General features: G+C 34.7%; 1 protein-coding gene across 7 annotated transcripts in view; it reads right to left on the bottom strand.

Annotated features, from left to right (window-relative positions):
• The window catches only part of LOC149577453 (uncharacterized), a 45,269-nt gene extending 40,800 nt beyond the window's left edge, over positions 1 to 4,469 (bottom strand). For 4 of the 7 annotated variants that reach the window (XR_016363496.1, XR_016363501.1, XM_089823877.1 and 1 more), the window contains exons 1-3: positions 4,163 to 4,454; positions 3,931 to 4,049; positions 3,627 to 3,790 (exon numbers count right to left, since the gene is read on the bottom strand). Coding sequence is in view for 4 of the 7 variants with exons in the window: in XM_089823877.1 (XP_089680003.1) it covers positions 3,627 to 3,777 (151 nt within the window). In the remaining 3 variants the exon portion in view is untranslated. Of the gene's footprint in view, positions 1 to 1,261; positions 1,766 to 3,626; positions 3,791 to 3,930; positions 4,050 to 4,162 lie in introns of those variants that run through there. The other 3 variants (XM_089823864.1, XR_016363503.1, XM_089823868.1) reach the window with 3 other exon arrangements.
• Between the last annotated feature and the right edge of the window lie 23,512 nt (positions 4,470 to 27,981).

Genomic DNA, 27,981 nt, shown 5'->3' with positions numbered 1-27,981 from the left:
AACTACATGATTTAGATGTATACCCATCTGCACATCCCCAGGTCCCATCATCATGAAATTCCATGGAACTAAGGATACCATTAATAAGTAGCACCACTAAACCTCAACAGTAACAGTCATTCAAGATCAATAACATTAAACATCTAAACAGTAAGTTATCGACATCCAGGAGCATTATTAGCTGTACAGATAAGCCTGAAAACGAATGTAGGCAATCCAGTTCCCATTTGATGCATTCCTTGAAAGGAAGATGAGAAATTTGAACAAGAGCCTGATGATTTTGCGTATGCTTTAGAATTTAAAAATTATAGATTGGGAAGGCAGAGATCTAAGAGGCAGAGCACTTGGAAAGCAGAGGTAATGATACCTCAAGCAATACAACTTTAGCCTTTCACTTAAAAGCAAAAATTGTTGGAAATACTTTTCAGAATTCAGAAGTGCATTAGAATGGATATTTTCAGTAAATAAATTAATTCAGGTCCACACTCACCACAAAGGTACAACAATAGGCAAGCTAATAATTTGGAGGGCATGTCGTGAAAGTCTTAGGGCACATTTGTAGTCGGCATCCCGTGCTCAACAGCACTTTGTAGTAGACAACCTACATTCTTTAAGACCACAATCCCGGTATAGAATCCTAAAGGGAAAACAATTATAAATATGACAAAAAGAGGAAGTAGGATTCATCCTTCAAACTGCCTAAGTACCTGCCCTTACTTTGGTTTATTTGCTATAATTTTTAGTTTTGGTTCTGGAATTTACTCGAACGGCTTAAAAAAATGATTGCATTAGTTTTGCCAATTCAAAACTTCTGATGGTAAGAAAGTTTCAGTAGCATAATTGCTAGAAGACTAAAATTCCGGGCCATCAAATATCTTTCAGTGAACAACACCATAAGTTATCAACTTTACATGAAAAGATTCAAGAAGAAATGTTTAAGTATCTCTGATCGGTAAAAACCATACTATTGATCATATTGTCCAAAGGATTCTGACACAATTGTATTGGCGCACTGTAAAAGTGTAGGCAAGTGTCACTACCTCAAACCCTCTTCACTACAATTAAAGTACCTATAAATCCACTCCAGCAAACATATAGTAAGGTTGTAGGGTAACATCCACGTTCTACGCGTAATCCAAGTATCACAAATTTTAATAGTTGAGATTGCAAGCCAAGATTTACCAAGCAAACAAAACATTAATAAACAACCCGGCTAATGTATATGCGTGCTACGAAAAAAAAATTCGCAACAGGGGAGCACCTTTCATGACAAAATGTCCAAGTTCCAACAACGTGGCGGCTTTGTAACTTAGCAAGAACGAGAATTTGACCATGTATGCTCTTGCTAGAGAAAACGGATCCGGCTTTTTGAACCTTCATAAGCTTCACCTCCTCCTCATCTCTTGATGACATAAATGTGGGTTACTGTGAATGACAGGTAACCTTGCACCCTTACCATCACCTATGGTAATGAATACCAAATAAAGTACCAGAGTCGGGTGTCCATTGAAGTGCAGTTCCATCGAAAAGGCTGCTAAAGACTAGGTTCGGAAATTTTGCAGCACTTCACAACTATTTTAGAAACACATTCTGGAAATGGCAGCCCTGACCTATGTCAGAGATTTTCCGAGGCCCTTTATTACAGTCTTAGATTAGAGTTGTTCGTATGCGTAAAAAAGCGTTCTATTAAACCAAGTACTTTATCCGATCTAAGGGCTGAAATGATATTGTTTTTGCGTGCGAGCATTTTCTCAACTGTTGTTTCAGTTATATTTAATTGATGATATTGCAGTTTATTCGTTTAGTTTTTTAAATTTTAGTTCTTTTTTCTAATTCCTTTTGAGTAAGCATTTTAGGAGGTGAAGTGAGGAACGAGTTTGTTGTGGTTTAATATGTTAAAATAAATCACCATAAATATCAGTAGTTCTTTTTTTCTTTTTCTTTTTGTTTTTTGGGTTGTTAGACTTATTTTGTCAATCAGCCAGTGCATAGTATTTTTAAGATTGTTTTATTTTTCTAAATAATAGCTTCTTCATAAAAATAGGAAAATATTCAATATTTTTTCTAATGGTGTTAGTGGCTACTATGTTGTTTCTCTAGTCAGTTTTTAGAAAAAACAAAAGTTTATTGGGTCTAAAACTTTGATATATTGTTGTATATTCCATGACACCATGTCATTTAGTTTTTACTAATTTTAGAAGTGTGTGTCATTTAGTTTTTACTCATTTTAGAAGTGTGGAAACATATTTAGGCATTGTCTATTTTCCATGCTCGTAATATTATACAAGCTAGTATATAAATAAATAAATTACCAGGGTTCGAGTGTGCTATCCAATTTTTACTATCTTAAAGTCTTGAAATAAGTCATGAGTATTTTAGTTTTTTTATTATATTTACCTTTCTAACTTTTTTTATAAAAATAGCATGATTATCTTATACAACATTTAATTTATCAATTTACTTGACTTCTTATTTCCTTGACTTTTTCTTTCTCCTACCTAAAATTTTCTTTCACTATATTTTAAATCAAGATGTGATTTTAAAAATTAAGCAATCAAAAAGAAAATGTTCTTTATCTTATTTGTCATGTAGTTTGTTTTAGAAGTATCTTAAACATACAAATACTATCTTAAATTTATTTATTTTTAAATTAGCATATAGTTATATTGTGTTAATCTTTTTAAATGATCTTATATTAGCAAGGAAGTTTGGTTTGGGGCAATATGTATACTATACAATATAAACTGAACCTTTTTTACTTAAATTCAATGTTAAAAAAAAATCCACATTTTATAATATTCAATCAACAAAGAAGGAAAAACATGTCCATTAAGTGGATATAATTAATTGTGTCATTCAAATGAACTCTTCTAAAAATCAATTGAATCATATTTGAACAACTTTTGACACATAAATAACACCCCTTGTAAACTAATGTCTAACACAAATCAATACTTTATAAATTTGAAAGAGCTAAGTACAAATTAGAGTAGCACAACTTCATACTTTACAAAATTTAAAGAGGCCAGTGAAAATATAAAATATTTGGAATAGTGTTGTGAGGTATAAATCTTAAGATATTAATAAATATTATTTTAAAGACTAATATTTTATCAATTAATTACTTTCCATAAAATATCATGTAGAAATTTTTCATTAATTATAAGTTCTAAATAATTTTGACATTATTTAAATTTATTTGCATCACTATTATTATTATAATATTTTATAAATGTATTATATAATATTGAATCTTCCAGCTATTAACTCAATAATATAATTAAATAAATAATATAATCATATTACAATCATATTATTTTATTATATAAATTAATGATGAGCAAGTTCTAAAGAGGACTAATTTCGCCTCAATGGCCTCAAAAAAGACTGACTGGTAAGAGAGACACCCCTAGTTTATATATATATAATCAAACATTCTATTACTTAAAACTAAATTGTTACATATGATATTTTTTCTGATATTACAAGATAAATAATGATAAAATTGAAAACAGACCATATTTGAATACAAAACAACCTTTGAGTGAAAATGAAATAGAAGATATTATGAACTTTTAGATATGCACATCACATCTTCTTTGAGAAGCCAAGGAAGAAAAACTTACAGTGCAGCTTTGCTAATTCATTGTGACTGTAATCCCGAACCAGCCACGCCAGCAAGTTTGTTATGAGAAATACGAATGAGTATACATATCGTGCGACCTCAGCGCGTGCACTCCTGCTTTGCCCTTCACAGCACCACCGCAAGTATCCCATATTTTGCCTTGCTCTATCACGCGTCAGCAAGAACTAAATTATTCTCAGTGCACAATTCATCTTGCAAATGCATCTTCTTCTCTTAATTTCTATAAAATTCAATTTTCCCTGCAAAAACATTCAATTCGAAAGTATCCGGCACAGTAGACTTGCCTGATATTCAGACAAATTCAATAATTTGCATTCTCTTCGATTTAAATTCTGCCTTCAATTTCTGCAAGTATGCCTTAGCTGCCCTGACTTTTTCGATTTATCCTCAAAATTTATTACACCTGCAACATAATTTCATGAAAGACAGAGGACATTAACGCCAAAAATCCAGAGATCCGTCAAATAAATCTCTATTCTCTGAAAATAAATAAAATATTTATAATTTTCAGGATACCTGAGTTAAATAACAGCAACTTCCACATTTATTATAGATTCTTGCAGCCCTGTGACTCCAAATTAAACTGGTTCGTGGTTCCATTTTTCCGCTTCAAATCTGTAAAGCTCTTGATATTTGAAGATCCTGTCTTTTCATTTACATCCAATAAAGCTTTTCTAAGTAAATTAATGCCGAATCTCCCATCCACCATGATATTCTTCGTACAGAGTCCTGTCATTTTTCATGTATAGTTTATGGTTGCTTGCAAGGAAAATTTGCAGTAAAGGTAAGATAACGTCCTGGCCAATTTACTTTCTTGAAGAACACGAGACTATTAGTTGCACGGCATATAAAAGTTCAAAACTGAATGAATGCGGAATGCTCGCTCGTTCCACGTGGAAGTAACGACAAATACAACACGGCTTATTTTAACCTGGGTTCGTGATGGTCAAGAAACATTTAGCTGGACAACATCGTTATGTCCCTTGTTCGTTAAGTTTGGTGTCGAGAGGTCAATATACCGTTAATTATTGAAATGAGAATTCTTTTTGACGGATGTTTGATGTTATTGGGGTTTTCATATGAGTGGAGTTTTGGTAGTACATGATTATTTTATCAGTCGCCTGCCAAGAAGTAGTATGGGAAACTTGAATGTTCATCTCCACTTTTTCATGTATAGTTTACCTTCACTCTATTGAATACTTCTCTAACGGTGAATTTTTGTACAAGAAATCTATATAAAGAGCATCCATAGATAGCTTTAAGAAAAATATTTTTTATATTTTTAATATTATACCATACATGTCTAAATGTGGTACTTAACTTATGGATTCATTTAGACCTAATTTTGTTCATTTGACCAAGTCAATAAATTTATAAAAAATAGAGAATTAAATTTTATCAATTCAAAGCATAATAGTTAACTATTAATACTTATTTACAATAATTAGAATACATGATTTTTCTTATTTTCTATTGGTTTGAGCAATCTGAAAAATATTTTTCCTTTGCATAAAATATTAAATTTATTATCTAATAAAATGCAAACAAATTAAAAGCTTCTTATAGAATTATCAAGCTTCTCCTAAAAGTTAAAGAACATGTTGTCCAATTGAGATCAAATAGAAATAGATAGCATTCCCCTAATACCAAGCTTGCTTCCCCTATTGGAAAACTAGGTAATAAGCTTTGTTAAAAATTTATATTCTAGGCCAGTGACCATTATTTTTTCTTGAAATAATGCCTTCTATAATCACCTAAAAATGGTCATCTAGATTATTAGCCCCCTTCTCAGCATTTTGGCTGATTTAATTTATCATTTACCTAGACCAAATTGCAAATAATCAATTAATTTGATTATAACCTATAGTTTGTCTATACTATCCTAAGTTCATTATTTGATTAAAAGAACATGTCCCCTTTTAATTAAATAAAAAGACCCCATTCTTCTAATCCACTTAAAGTGCACACAAAGTTTTTTTTTCTATTTTGTAATTAAAAGAAAAGGCTTGTAAGACTTTTGTTTTATATGACAAGTCAACTCATTTTCTATTGGTTGACTTGTGTGTTTGCACAGATTCCTCCCTTTTTCGATTTTAATTGTTGATCATCCACCTTCTCAATCTTGATCTCTACCGTCCATACGGCTTTAAAAGGAAGAGAGCTTCTCCCCTCAAAGGATCCACACTCTTGAGTATTGTTATGCTGCAGGATTTTTCATTTGAGTGCTTGAGAGCTTTTGTCGAGAACATCATCTTCTTGTCTTCATTCCTTGCATCCATAGCATTTTGTTATATGGCATCTTAACTTAGCTTGCATATAGTGTAGTTATTTTTGCAAGTAGCTTAGATCACATAGTCTAATTAGAATGACTATAATACTTTCATTTGTTCAGCTCAGTTGCATTATGCATCTCATTTTAGCATAGTTGCATTCTTGCATTGCATGCATCAAGAGTTCTTTGACACTAGCATTCTTGCTCTTGCTCAAAGAATCTCCCATTTCATGGTTTACTAGCAAGGGTTGCATTTCTAAGGCTCGGCTAAGAGCCGCTTTATGCTTATTTGTATGCTTTTGCACTCTATGACTAGGGACCCCTAAGCCAGCATTCAAACTTTCCAATCCATGGAAAACCTTGGATAAAAGGGTTTAGGGAAGTGCACTCTTTTTAGTGTACATTTTTTGCACCCATCGTGGGGCAGAATAGTGGTTTTGTCCTTAGTTTTGTTGTTTTCATCACCATTTTCATTTATTGTCTTGCATTTTCTTTTTTTAACAATCGTAGTTCTGGGCGACATTTTTCCAGTTTCGTACGACAGTTCACATGACTGTTGTGCGATACTTTTTTTGGAAATAGTGTCGCACAGCCATACTGGGTTCTATCGCCTCTACATACAATTTTTTGTCGTCTGGCTTAAGGAAATATATTACACAGAGAAGTTTTGTCACATGGTTATACTGTGAAGTATCGTACGATAGTCTTCTAGCAAAAACTATTGCCTGACAGAGATTGCTTATTGTTTGAGGTGTTTTGCTCAGTTTTTAATCGTTGTTCGCTGGTTGTTGGTTTTTACAGGTCTCTAAATGGTTTTACAGAAGTCCATTTGCAAGTTTCCCTTTGTTTTTGGAGCTAATCTGTGGTGCTAACAGTGGTGGTTGCAAGTTGCCATTTTGAAAATTTGAAACATTGTCTAAAAGAATGCATGTCAAAGCTCCAAAAGCAAAAGGGCTACTAGCGGTTGTTTGCAGGGATGCCCAACGCATAAAAACTAAAAACTTGCTTGTTCTTTTATTCTATGTGTAGCATATACTAGTTGTTCATTTTCTATAGGCACATTAAAACTTGTAATCGGGATTCCTTGGTGATAAGAGAGTATGCTCTTCACCCTTGTTGTGAATCAAAAATCTTGACCCACCTTTGGATTTCAAAAGCAAGCAGATAACTTAATCTTCTTGGTCTATTTGGGGTGAAACGATTGGAATAGGAAAGTATGCTCTTCACCCTTGAGGTGAATCAAAAATCCTGACCTCTAAGAGTTGATCCACTCAATGTTTAGTTAGGATCCTTTAGAGGGCCTATTCTCGGACAACCTAAGAGGAACGACCCAAGTGGGGACAAGCAAATTACCCGGCTCTTCCAACCCACTATAAACTCAAGGCTATCAAGGACACAAAACCTTGGTAGACGTAGTGTTTTTCTTCACTTAGTGTGATCACTTACAGGATTTCGACCATAGGGAGATCACTAGGCAAGAATGCTCAAGGTGCTCTTGTGGCCACGGGGTCTGTTACCCACCGCAAGGTGGGTTGTCCTGTAATTGGGAGCAAGAGGAACACTATGAACGAAAGCCCTATCTAGATACCCTAGGTTAGTATCCACCCTATTTTGCCGCTCAACTTCTTGGTGCAAGGATCGATCCTAGTGGACTACCTGGATCACCCCAAGAATTACACTCACCATATGTGTTCCCTTAGTTGTGCTTATGGCACTTCTATGACAAAGCCAATATCTCTTGTGGGTAACCACTTGGTGTGAGTTGAAGAAGCATCAAGCATGGGCCAAGTTGTTGAGTAATGAACTGTGACCTTAAGGTAGATTGCTTGGCTATTGCTTTCGAATGTATTGACTAGTGTTAACGTTCTTGCACATCAAACAATCACAGTAATATTAGTAGAAAGGTTGTTATCATATCACAAGTGTGTGTTGGCAAGGTTATTTTTACCCTTGTTCAACTATTTAAAGACATGTTAAATGTTCACTTACTATTTGCAAACCTTGCTGGTAACTAACACGAACTGGAAACATACACTATCTGATTCGAAAAATTACTTGATTATCAAGACTGGAACACAAATTTTGGAGTCAAAACTGGTCTTTTGCACACAAACTAGCACTTTATCACCTAGTCTCTGAAGAAATATCATATGACTATAATTTTCCAAAATTGTATCGCTTGCATGTTGTGAGTTATATTGCCCTGGGTAGTAAGTTCTATTGCATCGCTTTGTGCAAATTGTCATTTGCCAGAAAAGTATCGCCCTCCTCTTCTAAAGAATGTCGTACAACATTGTATGCTATCCTATTGTCGCCTACTAACTAAGAAAGTATCGCCTGTGGTTATTTCTTGCAAAAACAACATCTGCATTCTGGTTTTTCTGGTTTAGGGTGCACCACTTCCATTTCTTGGGTCCTAGTTGCACATTTGTATTTTAGGAAGTTGTCCAAGGTTGAAAAGACGAGTCTAGTCTGTCAAATGTAAGTCTTGAAACATCACTGATAAATCACTTATCAAAATTTGGTTACCGTTCTTTTTAGCTACTTGCTATTGAGCTTCTTGCTCGCTTGATCGGCTCAAGTCACTAGTGTTGTACATTCTTGAGCATTGCTTGACAAGCCATCTATCATACTTTGACAAGTGACTAATCTTGATTGTAAAAGCTTCAAATCTGACTTACTTTTCTCGTCGTATTAAACAACCTAGACAAGTCTTTACATGTCAGTTACAACTAGATTTCAATTTGGGAGTGTTAATCATACCCCTTTTGTTTTCAAACAATTAGAAACCCCACCTAGATGTCCTCATGGACAACCTTGTGTGGAAGACCCTAAGCCAATTGAAACGCAAATAGCTAACATTAGGCATAATCCGCTTTACAGTTTTGAAAATCCATTTGACACACCTTGTGAGACAGCTAAGGGTGAGAATGATTTGGTCACCATGGTGCACCCTGATGAAGTCCAACATCATTTAGAGGAACAAGCATGTGAAAATCAAAGGATCTCTGAAGCCATGTATGCTAGGGAGAAAGGACATCAACAAGCAGAAAATAATAACCATACCCACCATGAAGGGAACAAAGGGACTTGCTCTCAAAATGCTCTTGATGGTAATGATGGCAACAACACACTGCCAAGAACTCCTAGAGTCACCACAAGCACATTCCCTTTTCATCATGAAAGTGATGAAGAAGTAACTAGCAAAGATGTCATAAAGTTCCAACAAGATGGCTTCTCTCAAAAACTAATGCTTAGCGCTTTAGAGGAAAATGGAGACCAATACTTCCAATACATGGCAACAAAAGGATGGAAACTTCCCCAAGATTTTGATATAGAGCGCATCATCCCAAAACAGGAACCCACTGAAGCTGAAATATTAAGGGAAGAAATACAAGAACTTAGGAAACAAGTTACACAACTGCAAGTTTCAAAAGAACCACCTAAAACTTCATTTATTGAATCAATATGTGCACTTCCATTTGATAGGAGTCTCTACATGTTACCATTTCCTAAGGATATAGAGGTTCCTAAGTATGAAAAATATGATGGAAATGGTGATCCTCATAATCATGTGAGGCATTTTTATGCTCTTAGCATAGATTTTATGCATGAAGACACCTTTCTTATGAGGTTATTCCCTAGGAGTCTGAGAGGGCAGGCTATGGAATGGTTCACCAAATTTAGTCCTCCCATTAAGACATTTGACAAGCTTGCACAACGTTTTATCCAAAAATACTCCTATATATTTATTCAACATCCTATAATGGTGTTGGATTTATGCAACATCAAACAAAAATTGGAAGAGCCTTTTGCAACATATCTTCAATGATGAAGGTCATTATACTCTCGATATCCTAGCAAGTTCCTAAGGCTGAAAATTTTGATATCTTTGTCAATACTCTTGTACCAGAATTATACTTTGATCTAAGGAAACAACTATTCACAGCTTTCAATGCCATGGTTGAGAGTGTGTATTGTATTGAAGATGTTGCTATCAAAAGGGGTGATATTGTCATAAACAAAGACAAGAACAACAATGGAAATGGTAAAGACAAAGGTAAACCTTGGAATAAAAACAAGTATGTTGTCAATGATGGAGTGGTGGATACTCCTAAGACCAAGGAACCTTTGTTTAATCTTTCCACTGCCATCTATGCCATAGAGCAACAAGAAAATGCGAAACCACAAACATCTAACAAAAGCTCTAAGTTTACCAAGAAATGATGCATTTACACACTAATGGTTGAGTCCTATGAAACGGTCTTAAAAACTCTAATTACAAGCAACTTGATTACTTTGCTAGATAATTCCTGATCCTATGATCCACTTATTAAACCCTCATGGTGGAGATAGGATCATATCTATAGCTATCATCGAAGTAAGGGTCACAACATTGAAAACTATTTTAAGCTCAAAGATGTAATTCAATATCTTATTGAGGAAGGCAAAGTTATCGCAGATGGTCTTGCCAAAAATGTTGATCACAAAGCTTTTAAGAAACCCTTACCAAAATATGAGAAGGGTGAAATCTCTAAACCTACTAAAATGAATCATGATGCCAAGATCATTTATGCTTATGCTAACACAAACAATGTCATAGGTATGCTTGAGCTTGTTGAATATTTATGCATGGCAAATTCTAATGATGACAATCGATATGTGGATGAACGACCTAAAGTTGTCTTAAAAATGAGTGATGTTCCTCAATACCATAATTACTCTAGACCTAAGGTGGTGCTTTGGGTGACTAATTTTTTTCATCACAAAGTGAACCACTTAATGTTGTTACTAGGGGGCAATCTAAGGTTGTTCTAAAAATTGCCCAGGATTCCAAGAACGCTTCATCTTCTAAACAACCAACCACTTCCAAGATCTCGAATTATGATCTTGTCAGTCAATTATAGTGTACTCTAGCTCAAATCTCCATTTTTGAGTTGTTAGAGTTATCTCCTTTGCACAAGGATATTCTTGAAAAAACTTTATGCTCTGCCAATGTTCCCACAGATATCGATGCAGAACGGTTCCAAGCTATGGTGAATCATATCTCTTCACCGTATCACCTCACCTTTTATGAAGAAGATGACTGAGCTCCCAGTCATCACCACAACCTTGCTCTCCATGTCAAAGTTCAAATCTCTCATGCTCGTGGTTGCTGAGTCTTGATAGACAATGGTGCAGGGTTAAACATTGTCTCCTTTAATGTCATCCAACAGTTGGGCATGTCAGAATTTGCTATTGATCCTAGGCGCAAGATCACCATAAAAGCTTATGATGAGGTTGAAAGATCTTCTCAAGGTCTAATCATGCTACCAATTAGAGTTGGTCCAATGGAAAAGGATGTTGTTTTCCAAGTCCTAGATATACCCCTTGCATATAATTTATTGTTGGGACAACCATGGATTCATGACATGCAAGTGGTGCCTTCTACGTACCATCAGTGCATCAAGTTCCCTTTCAATGGTACTAAAGTAGTTGTCCCTGGTGACAACTCAATGTCCATCAACACATTGTTTACTGTTGAAACACTAGTTCCACACAATCGCTCTTCTCATGAGCCAACATTGTCTCTTATAGAATATGAACTGAAAATGAAAATGGTGAGTCTTGGTATGGGTGAATACTCTTTAGACTCTATTTCTACTCTACCTATTTCCCCTCGGTCTTATGGGAAGCCATCCACCAAAAGAAACCTTCTACGTCTACCATGACTCTTTTTGGCACTTTTATCCAGTCCTCAGTTCCCCTGGAAAAAGGAAAAGAAGAACAAGCTATTAAAGACTAGATATATACAAGAAAGGATGATGAAGAGGATGTTATAGTTACCACCCCCATTTCTCCCAAATGATATGGAAAATGATATAAAATGCTTGCAAACATGGGCTATTAAGGTCATGGGTCTTTAAGTGGTAGCTAAACCTTTAAGTCATACTCAAGGTCATGACACTCAAGACATTGCTAGCTTAGGATTTGGGCTAGAGAATAATATGCTAGAGTCTACTCCAAATGCACCCATATCTAGTGAATCAGAGGACGGTGATTCTCCCTTTGTTACTGCCACTTTGCAAGATGAAGACTTTGTGCCTACAATTTCTCTTCTTTGGGGGGAAGACACTCCAAATACTACTAATGATGCCAAAGCTTCCACTTCTCGACAACTAGAAAAAGATGAATCCGACCATGAGGACATGAATAGAGGTTGGATTAGACAAAATATTGCTTGCCTAATTGCTAGAGATTAGAGAACAGACTCTCAAGAGTATGAATGGGAAAGTTTATCAAACACCTCTTGTGAACTTGAGGTTGATGTCATTCACACTTATGCAATTCAATCAAATGTGGTAAATGAGTCTAGTGTAAGGTCTGATGAGTGTGACTCGCAAAATGCTTTAGTGGGTCATGTTAGTTCCTCTAGGACTATTCCTAATTTGGATACCTTTGCAACATTCAATATAGGCCCAACTTTGCATGTCACTAGAGATGACTCTTTTTGCATCAATAACCTTGAAGCTTCTACCTCACTCTCATTGATTCATCTTGATCTCATAGATTGGTCCATTCAATATCAAACACCAAAATTATTGTATTTCCATAGTGACTATGAGATCACCTACTACCTAAATGCCATTGAACCCGTCACTTCTTCCACCAATCAACCCACAATTCACATGATAGAATCAAATATCAATTACCTTAGTCATAAATTTAAAAGAAAAAACAAATGATCAGATAGTGAAAACCACATTGTGACGGTGTCTAAACCTAAAAATAGTAAAAACAAAGATATATCTAATGGTGAAAACCTCTTTGAGGCACCTATGGATGAGGTGCTTGATAGTTTGCCAAGCTATTTTCAAGATAGATCATTGTTTCTCATTGAGCCTATGCAGCCAATCAACTTGGGGACAAAGGAATCTCCTAAAATTATTCATGTAGCTCAATCATTGTCAGCTGAAGAAAAGGAGCAATTTGCCCAATTTTTTCAAGAAAAAAAGATCAATTTTGCATGGACACACTCGGACATGTCTGGGCTTGACACAAATCTTATCATGCATCATTTGTCTATTTCTCTTGATATCAAGCTTGTTAAACAAAAATTGAGGAAGATGCATCCACATGTAGCTTTGTTGGTGAAAGCAGAGTTGGAAAAACTTTTGAATGTAAACTTTATTAGAGCAATTGACTATGTGGAATGGATCTCCAACATTGTACCTATATCCAAACATGATAAAACCATCTAAGTTTGTACTGATTTTAGAGATCTTAACAAAGCATGCCCTAAGAATTGATTTCCCGCTACCAAACATTGATATGATCGTAGACATGATTGTGGGATATGAAACGTACTCCCTTATGGATGGGTTTTCTAGGTATAATCAAATTAAGATAGCTCCAATTGATCAAGAGAAGACAACCTTCACATGTGCATGGGGTACTTTTTGTTGGAACTTCATGCCTTTTGGACTCAAGAATGTCAGTGCTACCTACCAAAGAGCAATAACCACCATATTCCATGATATGATGCATAAAAATATGGAAGACTATGTTGATGACACATTGGAAAAATATAGAACAAGAGATACACACCTTCAAGACCTTAGCTTGATATTGGACCATATGGAACAATTCCAACTTAGGCTAAATCCAAAAAAGTGTGCCTTTGGTGTCACTTTAGGAAAATTGCTAGGCTACATTATCTCAACAAAAGGTATTGAGGTTGATCTTGAAAAAGTCCAAGCTATCATGGATATGTGTCCACCAAAAAATATCAGTCAACTTCAAAGTCTACAAGGATGTCTACAATCCATAAGAAGGTTTATTTTTCAATTCGTTGATAAAGCTCAACCTTTCAACAAGAATTTGCACAAAGTTTCTGCTCATATCTAGAATGATGAATGTTAACAAAGTCTAGATCAAATCAAAGGGCACTTGGCAAAACCTCCAATTTTGATGCCACCTATTCCAGGCAAACCTTTGATCTTGTATATCTTAGCTACAACTTCTTCTCTAGGAGTGCTATTAGCCCAAAGTGATGAGACTAGTAAAGAATGGACCATATATTATATTAGTTGAACTTTGGTTTCTTATGAGATGAATTATACCAGCATTGAGAAAGCTTGTCTTGCAGTGGTCTTTGCTTCTCAAAAGCTTCGACATTACATGTTGGCACATACAGTCCACCTAGTTGCTAAAATTGATCCTTTGAAATATCTGTTGAGCAAAATTGCGCTCACTAATCGTCTAGCTAAATGGATGATGTTTCTTTCAGAATTTGACATTCAGTATGTTCAATGTAAAGCCATCAAAGGAAAAGCTATAGCTAATCAACTAGTTGATTTTCCTCTAGAAGATACAACACCCATACAAGCTAAATTTCCAAATGCCTCAATAATGTACATCATTAAGAGAAGTTGAAAAATGTTCTTCGATGGTTCTCAGACACAAAATCATGCCTTTTGGACTCGAGAATGCTAGTGCTACCTACCAAAGAGGAATGACCACTATATTCCATGATATGATGCATAAAAATATGGAAGACTATGTTGATGAGGCATTGGCAAAATCTAGAACAAGAGATACACACCTTCAAGACCTTAGCTTGATATTGGACCATATGGAACAATTCCAACTTAGGCTAAATCTGTAATGCCCCACCAAGGGATCCAAAGAATTAACCTAGAATTTCACTAAGTTTGGAAGCATTTTTTTTTTTTTAAACATGAAAGTAATATCATTCACAACTGATACAAGAATAACGGAAGCAATAGCAATAACCATCTAAAAGTAAATATAACATAACATAACAGGTTACATTCTTTAAAGATCCCTTAACATTGAATTACATCTAAATCAACTAACATTATTGAATCCATCTAATACAACAACCACATGATATAATAATGATAAGTCCAATGTTTATACATTACATTTCTAAATGCTCAATCATCCACTGTACATGTCATAGGGTATAAAAAGCTTAAAAGAATATACATATGTGGAATAAGGTACATCATCCTATTCTAATCCATGATACATCAAGTAAAGATAACCATATGATACACAAGATACATCATCATCATAGAAGATATATACATCCATCATAAAGATCAAACATAATAAACTAAGTGCACGGTTCCTCCCAACTGTTAATAGCATCATTAGACCATCGTGGGTCCTAGCTATCCCTTCGTGTGTAACATTCCAAATCATCAAGGAGATCATTGGTATTAACATAGTAGGAATGTCACTCCTAACATATACTACATCATATGCAGAAAGTAATCTAACATGCAAATATAAGCATAAGATAACATCATCTAACATATGCTAATCATCAGTGAAAGGATACATATCCACCATCATGAAGGACACATCAGCCACGATGTCTCAAATGGATCTCAAATGATAAGAGTGGAAAAACACTACCACTTGACTGCGTGGAACCTAAATGGTCCACTCCCACCATGCTGAGGACATAATCTCAAGTCCCAAACAGGCTATCCAAAACACATAGCATAAATCTCTATAAGCCTAGGAATCCTAAAAGTATACTAACTCAAAGGTTCCAATCATAAAACTGACATCTAATCCCGAGAGGCACACAATGACATGTAAGAAACCTACTATGCAAGTGGGAAAGTGTCATCGCATATATCATGTAGAAGTTACCCTGGCAGTTAGCTATACTCCATGGGTCCCTACTGATCCTCATGTGGCCACTAGTATCCTCTCATACTGACAAGGCATACTATGGAATGCAAGGTTGCAACCAAGCATTCTCTCTACTCCCATCCTAGTCTGTACAAGCACTCGAGGCATGAGCGAGAACAAAACAATTATCTTTTTAGGTTCATTAATTCAGTATTAGGTGTGAATGTTTTCACTTATTAAAAAAACTTACAATGAGTTACCTTGGTAGCCTCTTAGGGCCCCGACCCCCATTGCAAGCCACTTCCCAACACTACAAGCAGATAACCTACCCTAAGCTCATGGAATCATAAATCACCCCAGTCCTATACAAGCGACTGGAAAGAAAAATTGAAAGATAATCCAAAATAAGAACATCAAATATCCACAATAATAGCATCAAATCTCCATGAGCAACTGAAAAGCATCCATAGAAAATCATGACCACAACAGCTCTCTATTGGCAACTGAAGCATCACTGATAATCAAAAGTATCCATTGGTTCTCAATAACCAAAATATATCTCAAATCATACTGATTAAAGACTCCAAAATGGTTGAGTCAAAACATGTCACAACATGACATCATAAATCAACATTTCAGTTCCATCATGGCGACTGGAAAATATCCCAAGGATAACTGATCGACGACTCAAAAATGGTTAACTCAAGTGTCTCATACATATGAATCTCAGCTATAACAATCAGTAATTACAAACATTACATAGAGCATTCCATCACATAACTATGGTTGGGTTAATAAAGATCAGAAATAAGACATCATCACAACATCACAATCACAACCCCCAAGCCTCTGGTAGACGTCCTATAACTGGTCAACACTAGTCAACCCAAAACCCAAAATAGAAACATAAAGAATACACAATGCAAGCACATGTTTTGGTTTTGCTAAAATTACATACTTGAATTAAATGTGGAGGTTTTCAGTTTCCGTTTCCAATTCTGGATAATGAATGGAGGAACATTTTGTACATTTTCCCAACCCATGTTTTTGTTTGATAGACAAAAGTTTCTCTCCCAAAATCATTAGACTCAATTTTCTAATTGTTTTATTGTTTATATAAACATTGTTTAAAAAAGACCCCTATCGAGTTCTAATAATCAATTAACAATTCTAATGAACCCAATAATTACATAATTCAAAACTTCGATTTATAACACATTCTAATGATTAACCTTAATTAAACTAAGTTTAATTAAGGTAATTATTAATATCTTTCCATAATAATTGACAAACTATTATAAATATTTTAAATCATTTATCTTTTAAAAGAATGACCCATTAATTCAATCTTTTAAATATAATAATTGTTTATAACTAATAATACATACACACACACACACACACACACACACACACATATTGTATATATGTATATATATATATGTATATATGTATATATATATGTATATATATACACACACACATATATATATACACACACACACACACACACACACACACACACACACACACACACACACACACACACACACACACACACATATATATATACATATATATATAATAATAACATTTATAAAAATTGAAATATAAAAATCAAATCACAAATCGCTTCATAACTTTTACCCACGTTAATGAAGTCGATTATGTATATATATATTTATGACAAAACATCACCGTTAAAAGGGGAGTACTATGCGGGCCTACTGACGCAATCTTGCGACAGTGTCGTAGAGCCTACGACAGCAGTGCCGCTGGCCTTTGCCATGTATTCAAAGTGGGGTGGAGGTACGGGCTCGTCCCTCCCCGCCCACTTTAATTTGCATTTTCTCTTTTTTTAAAACAAACCAATCGTATCATATACAATTTGGTTTTTAATACGATTCGGGTTCAATTAATTTTTTCTTTTATATAGACGTTTTACAAAAAACATAAATCACAGAGCGATATGACATTCGATCTTTCAATAAGATATATATATATATATATATATATATATATATATATATAAATGTATTTATGTATATATATACATATATATGTGTATACATATATATATATACATATATATGTGTATATACATATATATGTATATACACATATATATGTATATATATATACATATACATATATATAGATATATATATATATATATATATATATATATATATATATATATATATATATATATATATATATATATATATGTATATGTATATATATATACATATATATGTATACACACACACACACACACACACACACACACACACACACACACACACACACACACACACACACACATATATATACAGATCTGAATTAGCATGTCCATATCAACACAATTTATAAGGGCTTTCAATTCTAAGAAATTCATAAAATGTTTGTTCTCCGAATTTCTCAATGAATTTTCTAATGGATTTGGCTATAATTTAAACCCTAGCCCTGTGTTCTCTTCAGATCTATGCATATAAGGTTTTCCAAAATAGATTTTACTACCCATATTAAGAATACATACAACTAAAATAGGAGAAACCCTCAGAAAACCTATGGAAGACATGAATAAGATAGGAAGTGCAAGATGCAGAAATAGCATAAGTAAAATCACAAGAGTCTACCCAGATTCTGATGCTAAATCACTTTTCTTTAGAAAACTCGCAGAGCAAGCTCCTCCCTTCTCCAAAGTTCTCAAGTCCTCCAATGCTCCAAAATGCTCTCCCTAAGCCTCTAGGAGTGCCCGAATATAAAGGCCTCTCAGGAAGCACCTAGAATGTCTCTAGAAACAACTAGAAGGTGTAGACAACTAAGCACGAGCTTTTTCCAACCTTCTAGACGAGTCATAAGGTTGTAGACACCATGTGCTTAATTTGTGTGCTAACCCCCATGTTGTTAACATAAGAGAAATAAAAAGGTGCATTTACTCCTAGGCAAGCTTATAACTTTTATTTTAATTTTTATAACTTTCATTTTAATTTTTATAACTTTTATTATTATTATTTATTTATTACTTCATTATTATTTTATAATTATTATTAATTTTAATTTATAATTTTCTTTTATTTAATTCTTTTTCTCAATTAATTCTCATTTAATTAATTATAGTCACAATATCAAAGATCATGATATTATATTAATTTTCTCCAAATAATTAATTTATTAATTAAATCTATTTATTAAGACTTAATTAATAGAAAATTCACCATAGACCTCCAAGATAAAATATGAAAACCCATCATAGAACAATTCATACAAAATTAGTCTAAAGGGTTAAAAATCACGAATATAAATGTCATCCGACACATCCAGAAGGTAAAATATCCAAATACTTGTCCTATCTCTCTAGGACAATGGTTTTAAGGGTATGGGATTTGGACTTGAGAATTTATCTCCCTTCTCTTATCATTGAGATAATATAATAGGGTACGCTCATCCTGGAAATTCAGGGAAGTCGATACCCGGTACCTGCGACCTGCATAAAAACCATGCATTTATATACAATATATATAATGCTAAGCTAAACAAGCAATGGCAGGAAGTGGTGCATCGTGTAGATCCTGACTAGCAGGTGACTACGACTCCCTTCCTTAACCATACCAGAAATGCCATACAATAAGAGCAAACACACACACCATACACATGCAAGTATGGGGTAAGTATCCATAATAAAACACATGAGATAATAAACCATCTAACTAATCATCATCAATAACTGAAATCAATGTAATGATCATCATGCATACATAAAATTTAAGGTCTAAATGATCTCATCATATATCAACCGAATCCATAACATAATATCTGATAGTCTCAAAACAATACCATTAATCCATCAACATAAAGCTAGTCTAACATAGTCTGATAATAATAGCAACAATGTGTCCAGAAAAATGTGAACGAGGACAAATCCAAAAAAGTGTGCCTTTGGTGTCACTTTAGGAAAATTGCTAGGCTACATTATCTCAACAAAAGGTATTGAGGTTGATCCTGAAAAAAGTCCAGGCTATCATGGATATGCCTCCACCAAAAAATATTAGTCAACTTCAAAGTCTACAAGGACGTCTACAATCCATAAGAAGGTTTATTTCTCAATTGGTTGATAAAGCTCAACCTTTCAACAAGAATTTGCACAAATGTTCTACTCATATATGGCATGATGAATGTCAACAAAGTGTAGATCAAATCAAAGGGTACTTGGCAAAACCTCTAGTTTTGATGCCACCTATTCCAGGCAAACCTTTGATCTTGTATATCTTAGCTATAGCTTCTTCTCTAGGAGTTCTATTAGCCCAAAGTGATGAGACTAGTAAAGAATGAGCCATATATTATATTAGTCAAACTTTGGTTTCTTATGAGATGAATTATACTAGCATTGAAAAAGCTTATCTTGTAGTGGTCTTTGCTTCTCAAAAGCTTCGACATTACATGTTGGCACATACAATCCACCTAGTTGCTAAAATTGATCCTTTGAAATATCTGTTGAACAAAGTTGTGCTTAGTAGTCGTCTAGCTAAATGGATGATGATTCTTTCAAAATTTGACATTCAGTATGTTGAACATAAAGCCATCAAAGGACAAGCTATAGCTGATCAACTAGTTGATTTTCCTCTAAAGGATACAACACCCGTACAAGCTAAATTTCTAGATGCCTCGGTAATGTACATCACTAAGAGAACTTGGAAAATGTTCCTCAATGGTTCTCACAGACAAAATCATGCCTTTTGGACTCGAGAATGCTAGTGCTACCTACCAAAGAGCACTGACCACCATATTCCATGATATGATGCATAAAAATATGGAAGACTATGTTGATGACACATTGGAAAAATCTAGAACAAGAGATACACACCTTCAAGACTTTAGCTTGATATTGGACCGTATGGAACAATTCCATCTTGGGCTAAATCAAAAAAAGTGTGCCTTTGGTGTCACTTCAGGAAAATTGCTAGGCTACATTATCTCAGGAAAAGGTATTGAGGTTGATCCTAAAAAAGTCCAAGCTATCATGGATATGCCTCCACCAAAAAATATCAATCAACTCTGAAGTCCACAAGGATGTCTACAATCCATAAGAAGGTTTATTTCTCAATTGGCTGATAAAGCTCAACCTTTCAACAAGAATTTGCACAAAGGTTCTACTCATATCTGAAATGATGAATGCCAACAAAGTCTAGATCAAATCAAAGGGTACTTGGAAAAACCTCTAGTTTTGATGCCACCTATTCCAGGTAAACCTTTGATCTTGTATATCTCAGCTACAACTTCTTCTCTAGGAGTGTTATTAGCCCAAAGTGATGAGACTGGTAAAGAACGAGCCATTTATTATATTAGTCAAACTTTGGTTTCTTATGAGATGAATTATACCAGCATTAAGAAAGCTTGTTTTGTAGTGGTCTTTACTTCTCAAAAGCTTCGACATTACATGTTGGCACATACAGTCCACCTAGTTGCTAAAATTGATCCTTTGAAATATCTATTGAGCAAAGCTATGCTTATTGGTCATCTGGCTAAATGGATGATGATTCTTTTAGAATTTGACATTTAGTATGTTGAACGTAAAGCCATCACAGGACAAGCTATAGCTAATCAACTAGTTGATTTTCCTCTAGAGGATACAACACCCATACAAGCTGAATTTCCAGATGCCTCAAATGTACATTACTAAGAGAACTTGGAAAATGTTCTTCGATGGTTCTCAGACACAAAATGGAGCTGGAGCTGGTATATTGTTTGTTTCCCCTCATGGGTATATGATTCCCAAATCTTACAAACTCTTGTTCCCTTATACAAATAACATTGTAGAATATGAGGCTTTAACAAATGGGATCAAGATGGCTCTTGAATGGAGAATAACTGAATTGCATATCTATGAGGATTCCCAACTTCTTATTAACCAAGTGAATAATGAATATCAAATGAAAGATGACAAATTGATACCTTATAAAAAGTTGATAGATGCTCTAAGGAACAACTTCACTTTTGTGACATTTCAACAAATTCCAAGAGCAAAATACAAAGTTGCTGATGTTATGGCCACTCTAGCATCTATCCTCCAACTACAATAACATGAATCTCGATTTGAGTTCTTGGTGGAAGAACTGTGTCATCCCACCTATGATTCTCTTGATAACCAAGTGATCTACACCATTGTAGGTCATGATTCCTCCTACTATGCCAACACCTTCTCTTACTTGCATGATCAAATTGTTCCTGAGAACCTCACATGCAACCAAAAATGCCAATTCCTTTATAACACCTCACATTACATTGTGGTCTCTAGTGACTTGTATAGAAGGGGTCTAGATGAAACATTGCTTAGGTATTTAAAGCTTGAAGATTCTGAAAAGGCACTTGCCAAAATCCATGACAATATTTGTGGGGCACATTCTAATGGCCTTACACTTTCTCAGAAGCTGCTTAGAGTAGGTTATTACTGGCCAACTATACAAGTTGATGCTGTTTGTTATGCCAAGTCTTGTTAAAAATGTCAACTCCATGGTAATTTAATTCAAATTCCTGGACATGAGTTGATTCCTTTTGTGACATATTGGCCATTTCAACAATGGGCCTTTGACTTGGTTGGCAAAATTCACCCAAGTTCATTTAGTGGCCACAAGTTCATCATTACAGCAACTAAGTATTTTACTAAATGGGTCGAGGTTGTGCCATTATCTGTTGCTACAGGCAAACATGTTGCCCTATTCACACTGAATCACATCATTTGTTGATATGGTATTCCTTCCTCTATTGTTACTGATATTGGAGGACAATTCAAAAATAAGGACCTAAGACAACTATGCAAGAAGTTTTGGATCAAACAACATTGGTCTTCTATTTATTACCCTCAAGGGAATGGTCAAGCAGAGGCCTCCAACAAAACATTGCTAAAAATCTTGCATCGCACAGAGCACAAGTTTGGAAGAGATTGGCACCTACAGATAAATCTCGTGCTTTGGGCCTACAAAACTACTATTCGTACTCCTACAGGGGCCATGCCCTTTTCTTTAGTCTATAGTTCCAAGGCTGTTCTCCCATTAGAAGTAGAAATCCCCTCCTTGCGAGTCTTTTTGCATGGGCTAATAATTGATGAAGACCATAGAGCTATGCAAATACAGGAATTAGAGACCCTTGATGAGCACTGTAAAGCAAGTTTTGATCACATGAGGGCTTATAAAAAGTGCATGTCTACTCAATATTTAAAAAAAGGTTCATCCACATGAGTTTCAAGTTGGTGACCTTGTGCTTAGAGAAAATCCAAAAAATCAACAACATATAGAGTAGAAGGGAAAGTTTGAACCTAATTGGTTAGGCCCGTACATTATTATAGCAATATTTGAGTCTAGTGCTTATTAGTTGTCTACTCTTGAAGGTGAAGGGCTTGCAGAGCCTATTAATGTCCTACACTTTAAAAAGTTCTATGCTTAAAGGCTTACTGCTCAACTCTCTTGTACATATTTATGATCTTGAAAAAATCCTAGAAATCAGAAAATGTCTTGAAAAAATGATCATCTTAGTGAAAACCTAGCAATAGGTGCTTTGATGTATCACCAAAAAAAATATATATATATTAAAAAATACAAAAAAATTGAAAAAAAAGTCTTGAAAAGAGAGAGAGAGAGAGAGAGAGAGAGAGAGAGAGAGAGAGAGAGAGAGAGAGAGAGAGAGATCTCCAAGTGGTGAAAACCTGGAAACAAGTGCTACTTGAGACCCTTGCACCTATGTCTATCAGTCTCAATCACTCATTTTGCTACACATTTCCTAGTTTGGGATTGTTTCGTGTCCTTGTCTCGGGGGCACTACTATTTAGCCTACTTGAGGTTTCTTTGTGCACAAGGTTTTCTTTGTAAACTCACAAAATAGTGTTTTTCAACACTACCCCTAACTTGACATCAAGTATTTCTCAACACTTTTCAAATAGTTTACCTACAATCTCTGATGTCGCGATATTTCTCACTATCAGGATCAAGTCTTGAAGAAACAACCAAGTGACTTACACACATGCACTTAAACATTTAAATGATTGAGCTATGTTGATCTTTATTTACTTTGTGTGCTATCTATGATGATTTATTTACTATGTGTTCCCTCCCTAATAGTCTCTTGAGGATGTCATTGACTAGAAGACTAGGGGCATGGGGCACATTTTCTTGATTTCTACTTGTGGGTATACTTTATTTGTCTATAGTGTTTTAAGTGTTTCCTTCTTGTCCTATTTGACACTTGGACTTATAAATGTATCATCCTTGACTCTTTTTTTTGCAAGACCACACTTGGGGGTTATCCCAATGCTTATGCCTTGGTACAGGTGTAATCTTGCTATACTACTTAGGGAATCTAATCGTGTTGTCATCTTGACTTCTATGTCTTTGATGCTTAGATTAGATTTCCACATACCTATCTAATATTGACCATATTCCTATCCTCATAGTTATACTAGTGATGGTTGTATGATCTCATGATGTCCCTAAATAAGTGCTCAGTGATAAAATAAGAGTCTAAATGTTATGTGTCCCTTGCTAGTAAACCATTTTGCATATTAGCTTGCATTATAGGTTCATTTTCTAGCTTAGTCTTGCATTCTTGCATATGGGGAGAGCTCTCTCTTCATCTTTTTTTTGGACATATCGGCTAACTACTTTCATATCTTTCTTTGCTTTCTTGTTTATCATGTATTTTCACCTTCTTGATCTTTCACTTCATCTTTGCTCTTTGCTATCCTATCATCGTGCATCTATAGCATTTTGACCTCTTGCATAATTTTGACATCATAGATCCATTTTTTGAGATCAAAATTGAAATTTGAGTTCATCTTGATGGTCAACACCACATTTTAAAATTCTACCTTCTTCTGAGCAGTCACCTGACCTTTTGAGGTCTAATCTCCGAATCATCATTGGGGCATCTTCATTTCTTCATGTCTTCAACATTTCTACACTTCATATCTACTTCTATTCATCTTTTCATGCTCAAAATCACTTTTCTACTCAATCTGACCTAATTTTTATGCTTTATCCTTTATGGTCAACTCTGGTCAAACTGGGGCATTCTATCACTTCTTAATAGTCACTCTTTGGTTTTAATCATTCATATGTCATCTTAGATATTTCTATATCTTGATTTATTTATATCTAGCTTGTTTCTACATCCCCCTTACCTCATTTCGATTTCGATCCCGAGGGGGTAGACATTCTCTATCATTGCTTGCTACAATTGTCTATTTCTTAAGAGCATATGATTGATCTTTTCACTTGCTCTTGATCTATCTACTTTTCTAGATGTTAGCATCCTTCTTGGATTTTGACATCGTCTTTCTTTTCTTAGTGTTTAGTACTACCGCTATCAAGCTGTACATTCAAGATTTGCTAACTCTTTCTGCATTTTGTTCTTCAAAATTAGATATCTATATCTACTATTGCCTACTTGGCTTTTGTTTTCTTTGACATAATGTGTTCTCAGATCAATCACACATTAGTCAAAGAGGGGCAAATGTAATCACCTAAAATGGGTCATCTAGACTATTAGCCCCCTTCTCAGCATTTGGCTAATTTAATTTATCATTTACCTAGACCAAATTGCTAATAATCAATTAATTTGATTATAAAATATAGTTTGTCTATGCTATCCTAAGTTCATTATTTGATTAAAAGAACATGTCCCCTTTTAATTAAATAAAAAGACCTCATTCTTCTAATCCACTTAAAGTGCACACGTAAAGTTCTTTTTCTATTTTGTAATTAAAAGAAAAGGCTTGTGAGACTTTTGTTTTATATGACAAGTCAACTCATTTTCTATTGGTTGACTTGTGTGTGCACACAAATCCCTCCCATTTTCAATTTCAATCGTTGATCATCCACCCTCTCAATCTTGATCTATACCGTCTGTACGACTTTAAAAGGAAGAGAGCTTCTCTCCTCAAAGGATCCACACTCTTGAATATTGTTATGCTGTAGGATTTTCATTTGAGTGCTTGAGAGCTTTTGTGGAGAACACCATCTTCTTGTCTTCATTCCTTGCATCCATAGCATTTTGTTACATGGCATCTTAGCTTAGTTTTCATATAATGTAGTTCTTTTCGCAAATAGCTTAGATCACATAGTCTTATTAGGATGGCTGTAATACTTTCATTTGTTTAGATTAGTTGCATTGTGCATCTCATATTAGCATAGTTTCATTCTTGCATTGCATGCATCAAGAGTTCTTTGACATTAGCATTCTTGCTCTTGCTTAAAGAATCTCCCATTTCATGGTTTACTAGCAAGGACTACATTTCTAAGGTTTAACTAAGAGCCATTTTATGCTTATTTGTATGCTTTTGCACTCCATGACTAGGGAGCCCTAAGCTAGCATTCAAGCTTTCCAATCCATGGAAAACCTTGGATAGAAGGGTTTAGGGAAGTGCACTCTTTTTACTGTACACCTTCAACTTTGACTAGTGCAACTAGAAAAAATATTCAAAACAATTTCATAACCTTGGGCTGGCACACAAACTCTATTTGAACAGTCCATATAGAATTATTATTGTCTATACGTTATTTCAAAGAATTGGTTATAGAAGAATTCATATTTTACAGGATCATTGGAATTGCCTTGCTTCTTGTTGAAATCCTCATTTTCAAGGCTGCTAACAATTTTTTTGTTTTCCTTCTTTTTCCCCTCCCCCTTGAATTGGTGCCTTTAACTCAGAATTTTCTTGCAATTGGAGTAGGAATAAAGCATAAAGAAAATGTGAAGAAAAGGCTTTAGAAGGTACATCTTTGATTAGATGCTTTATTGAATATTTGTTATTGTGTGCTTTTGAACTATTGCTTTGAAAGGGCAATGAATTGAGTTAAAAATAATGATACTAATTCTATGGTTCATGGTGATTATGTTTCAAATTCTATTTAGAGAACATTAGGTCATGTTTGGTTGTTGGAATATGATTTGGGAATTGGTATTTTGGAATCTTAGATTGGAATTCTAGAACTTGAAATCTAGATTACAGTTTTTGAAATTTAGTTTGGGATTCTTTGGTTCAAACCCAAAAATATTTGATATTCCAAATTTAATATTTTGGACCTATTTGGTTTAAATCCAAAAATTTGATATTTCCATTAGATTGGGAGCTCTGCTAATGATATCAAGAGTTCATCATGTAGCCACAATGATCTGAATAATGTAAACCATTTTGTGTTAGGCATAGTTAGCTATAGTCATCCACCATAGTTTCTAAATGGTTTTGCAATAGTGCAAATAACATATGTAATAGAGGAACTATTTTATGCCAAAGTTTTGGGTATGTTTGCTTGATGCAACAAACTATTCTATAGGCTGCAACACCCCCCCACTTTTTATTACAACAACCATAGTTCATTTGTATGCTGCAATAACAACTATTGTGCATCATTTCTAGTCTACAATTAAAATAGGGTATTCAAAGAAGAGTTTGTTTTTGCCTCCATCAAAATTTGTACATGTTCAACTATAGGGAAATTTTGAATGATTCTAGAATTAGTTGAACTTGCATCCATTGAAATATGTATGCTCAAAGAGATCCACATGCACTGGTGACTTGTTGAGAATTATTGGTCCATCGACATTTCTTGCCTCTCCACCAAGCCATTTGTCTATTATGCAATACATAGGAACCTAGCAATCTATGACATCTACATTTGCTAAGATATTCCCTATGATCCACGTTGACCTCTCACATAAGCAAGGTGTCATTGAACAAGGAAAACATGCGAAGCCACAAGCTCCCATAGGCTGCAATATGTGACCCTATTCTTACTAGATATAGGAAATATTGAGTGGGGGGGAAGAGAATTGTTGGAAATCTAATTGAAAAGATCATTGTGAGAAGAAGATTGATTGAAAGAGGGAGATTGTTGTTAAAAGAATGTTTTCAATCATTGTTTTGTCATTGATGTCAAACCTTCTATTTGTAGGAGTGACAATTGCTTATAAGATCCAAGTAATATCACTTAGTTGATTGATGAAGAGGATTTAATCAACAAGATGTAACAAGAGCACCTAAGGGAAGGGTTGAGTTATGGTTTTGTAATAAAGTGCAAGGATCAGCTAAGACAATGGTTAAATGATGTATTGATAACATACTTGAAGATATAGAGGTTGGTCATACTTAGAAACATTGGAGGAATAAGCTATAACAAGGTTGACTGCAAAGCTTGAACTAAGTTCATCAGTAGGTGCCGAGCAAGCTAGTTTAAGCCAAGCAAATTTTCAATTGGAGCCAAGCAGATGGAAAATCTAGTGTGTCAATGAACTTCAAGTACTGAGTGAAGTTCAAGTGCCGAGTGTTCTGGTAGGTGTCAAGCATTAGAAAATCTTAGTAGATGCCAAGTAACACAATAGGTGTCGAGCATCAGTAAAATATAGTTGATGCCAAGTAACA

Source organism: Cupressus sempervirens, chromosome 1 (genome assembly GCF_028749045.1).
Source record: "Cupressus sempervirens isolate cs-2001-9-10 chromosome 1, ASM2874904v1, whole genome shotgun sequence".
NCBI classification, from domain to species: Eukaryota; Viridiplantae; Streptophyta; class Pinopsida; order Cupressales; family Cupressaceae; genus Cupressus; species Cupressus sempervirens.
This window is presented reverse-complemented; position numbering and strand designations above follow the sequence as displayed.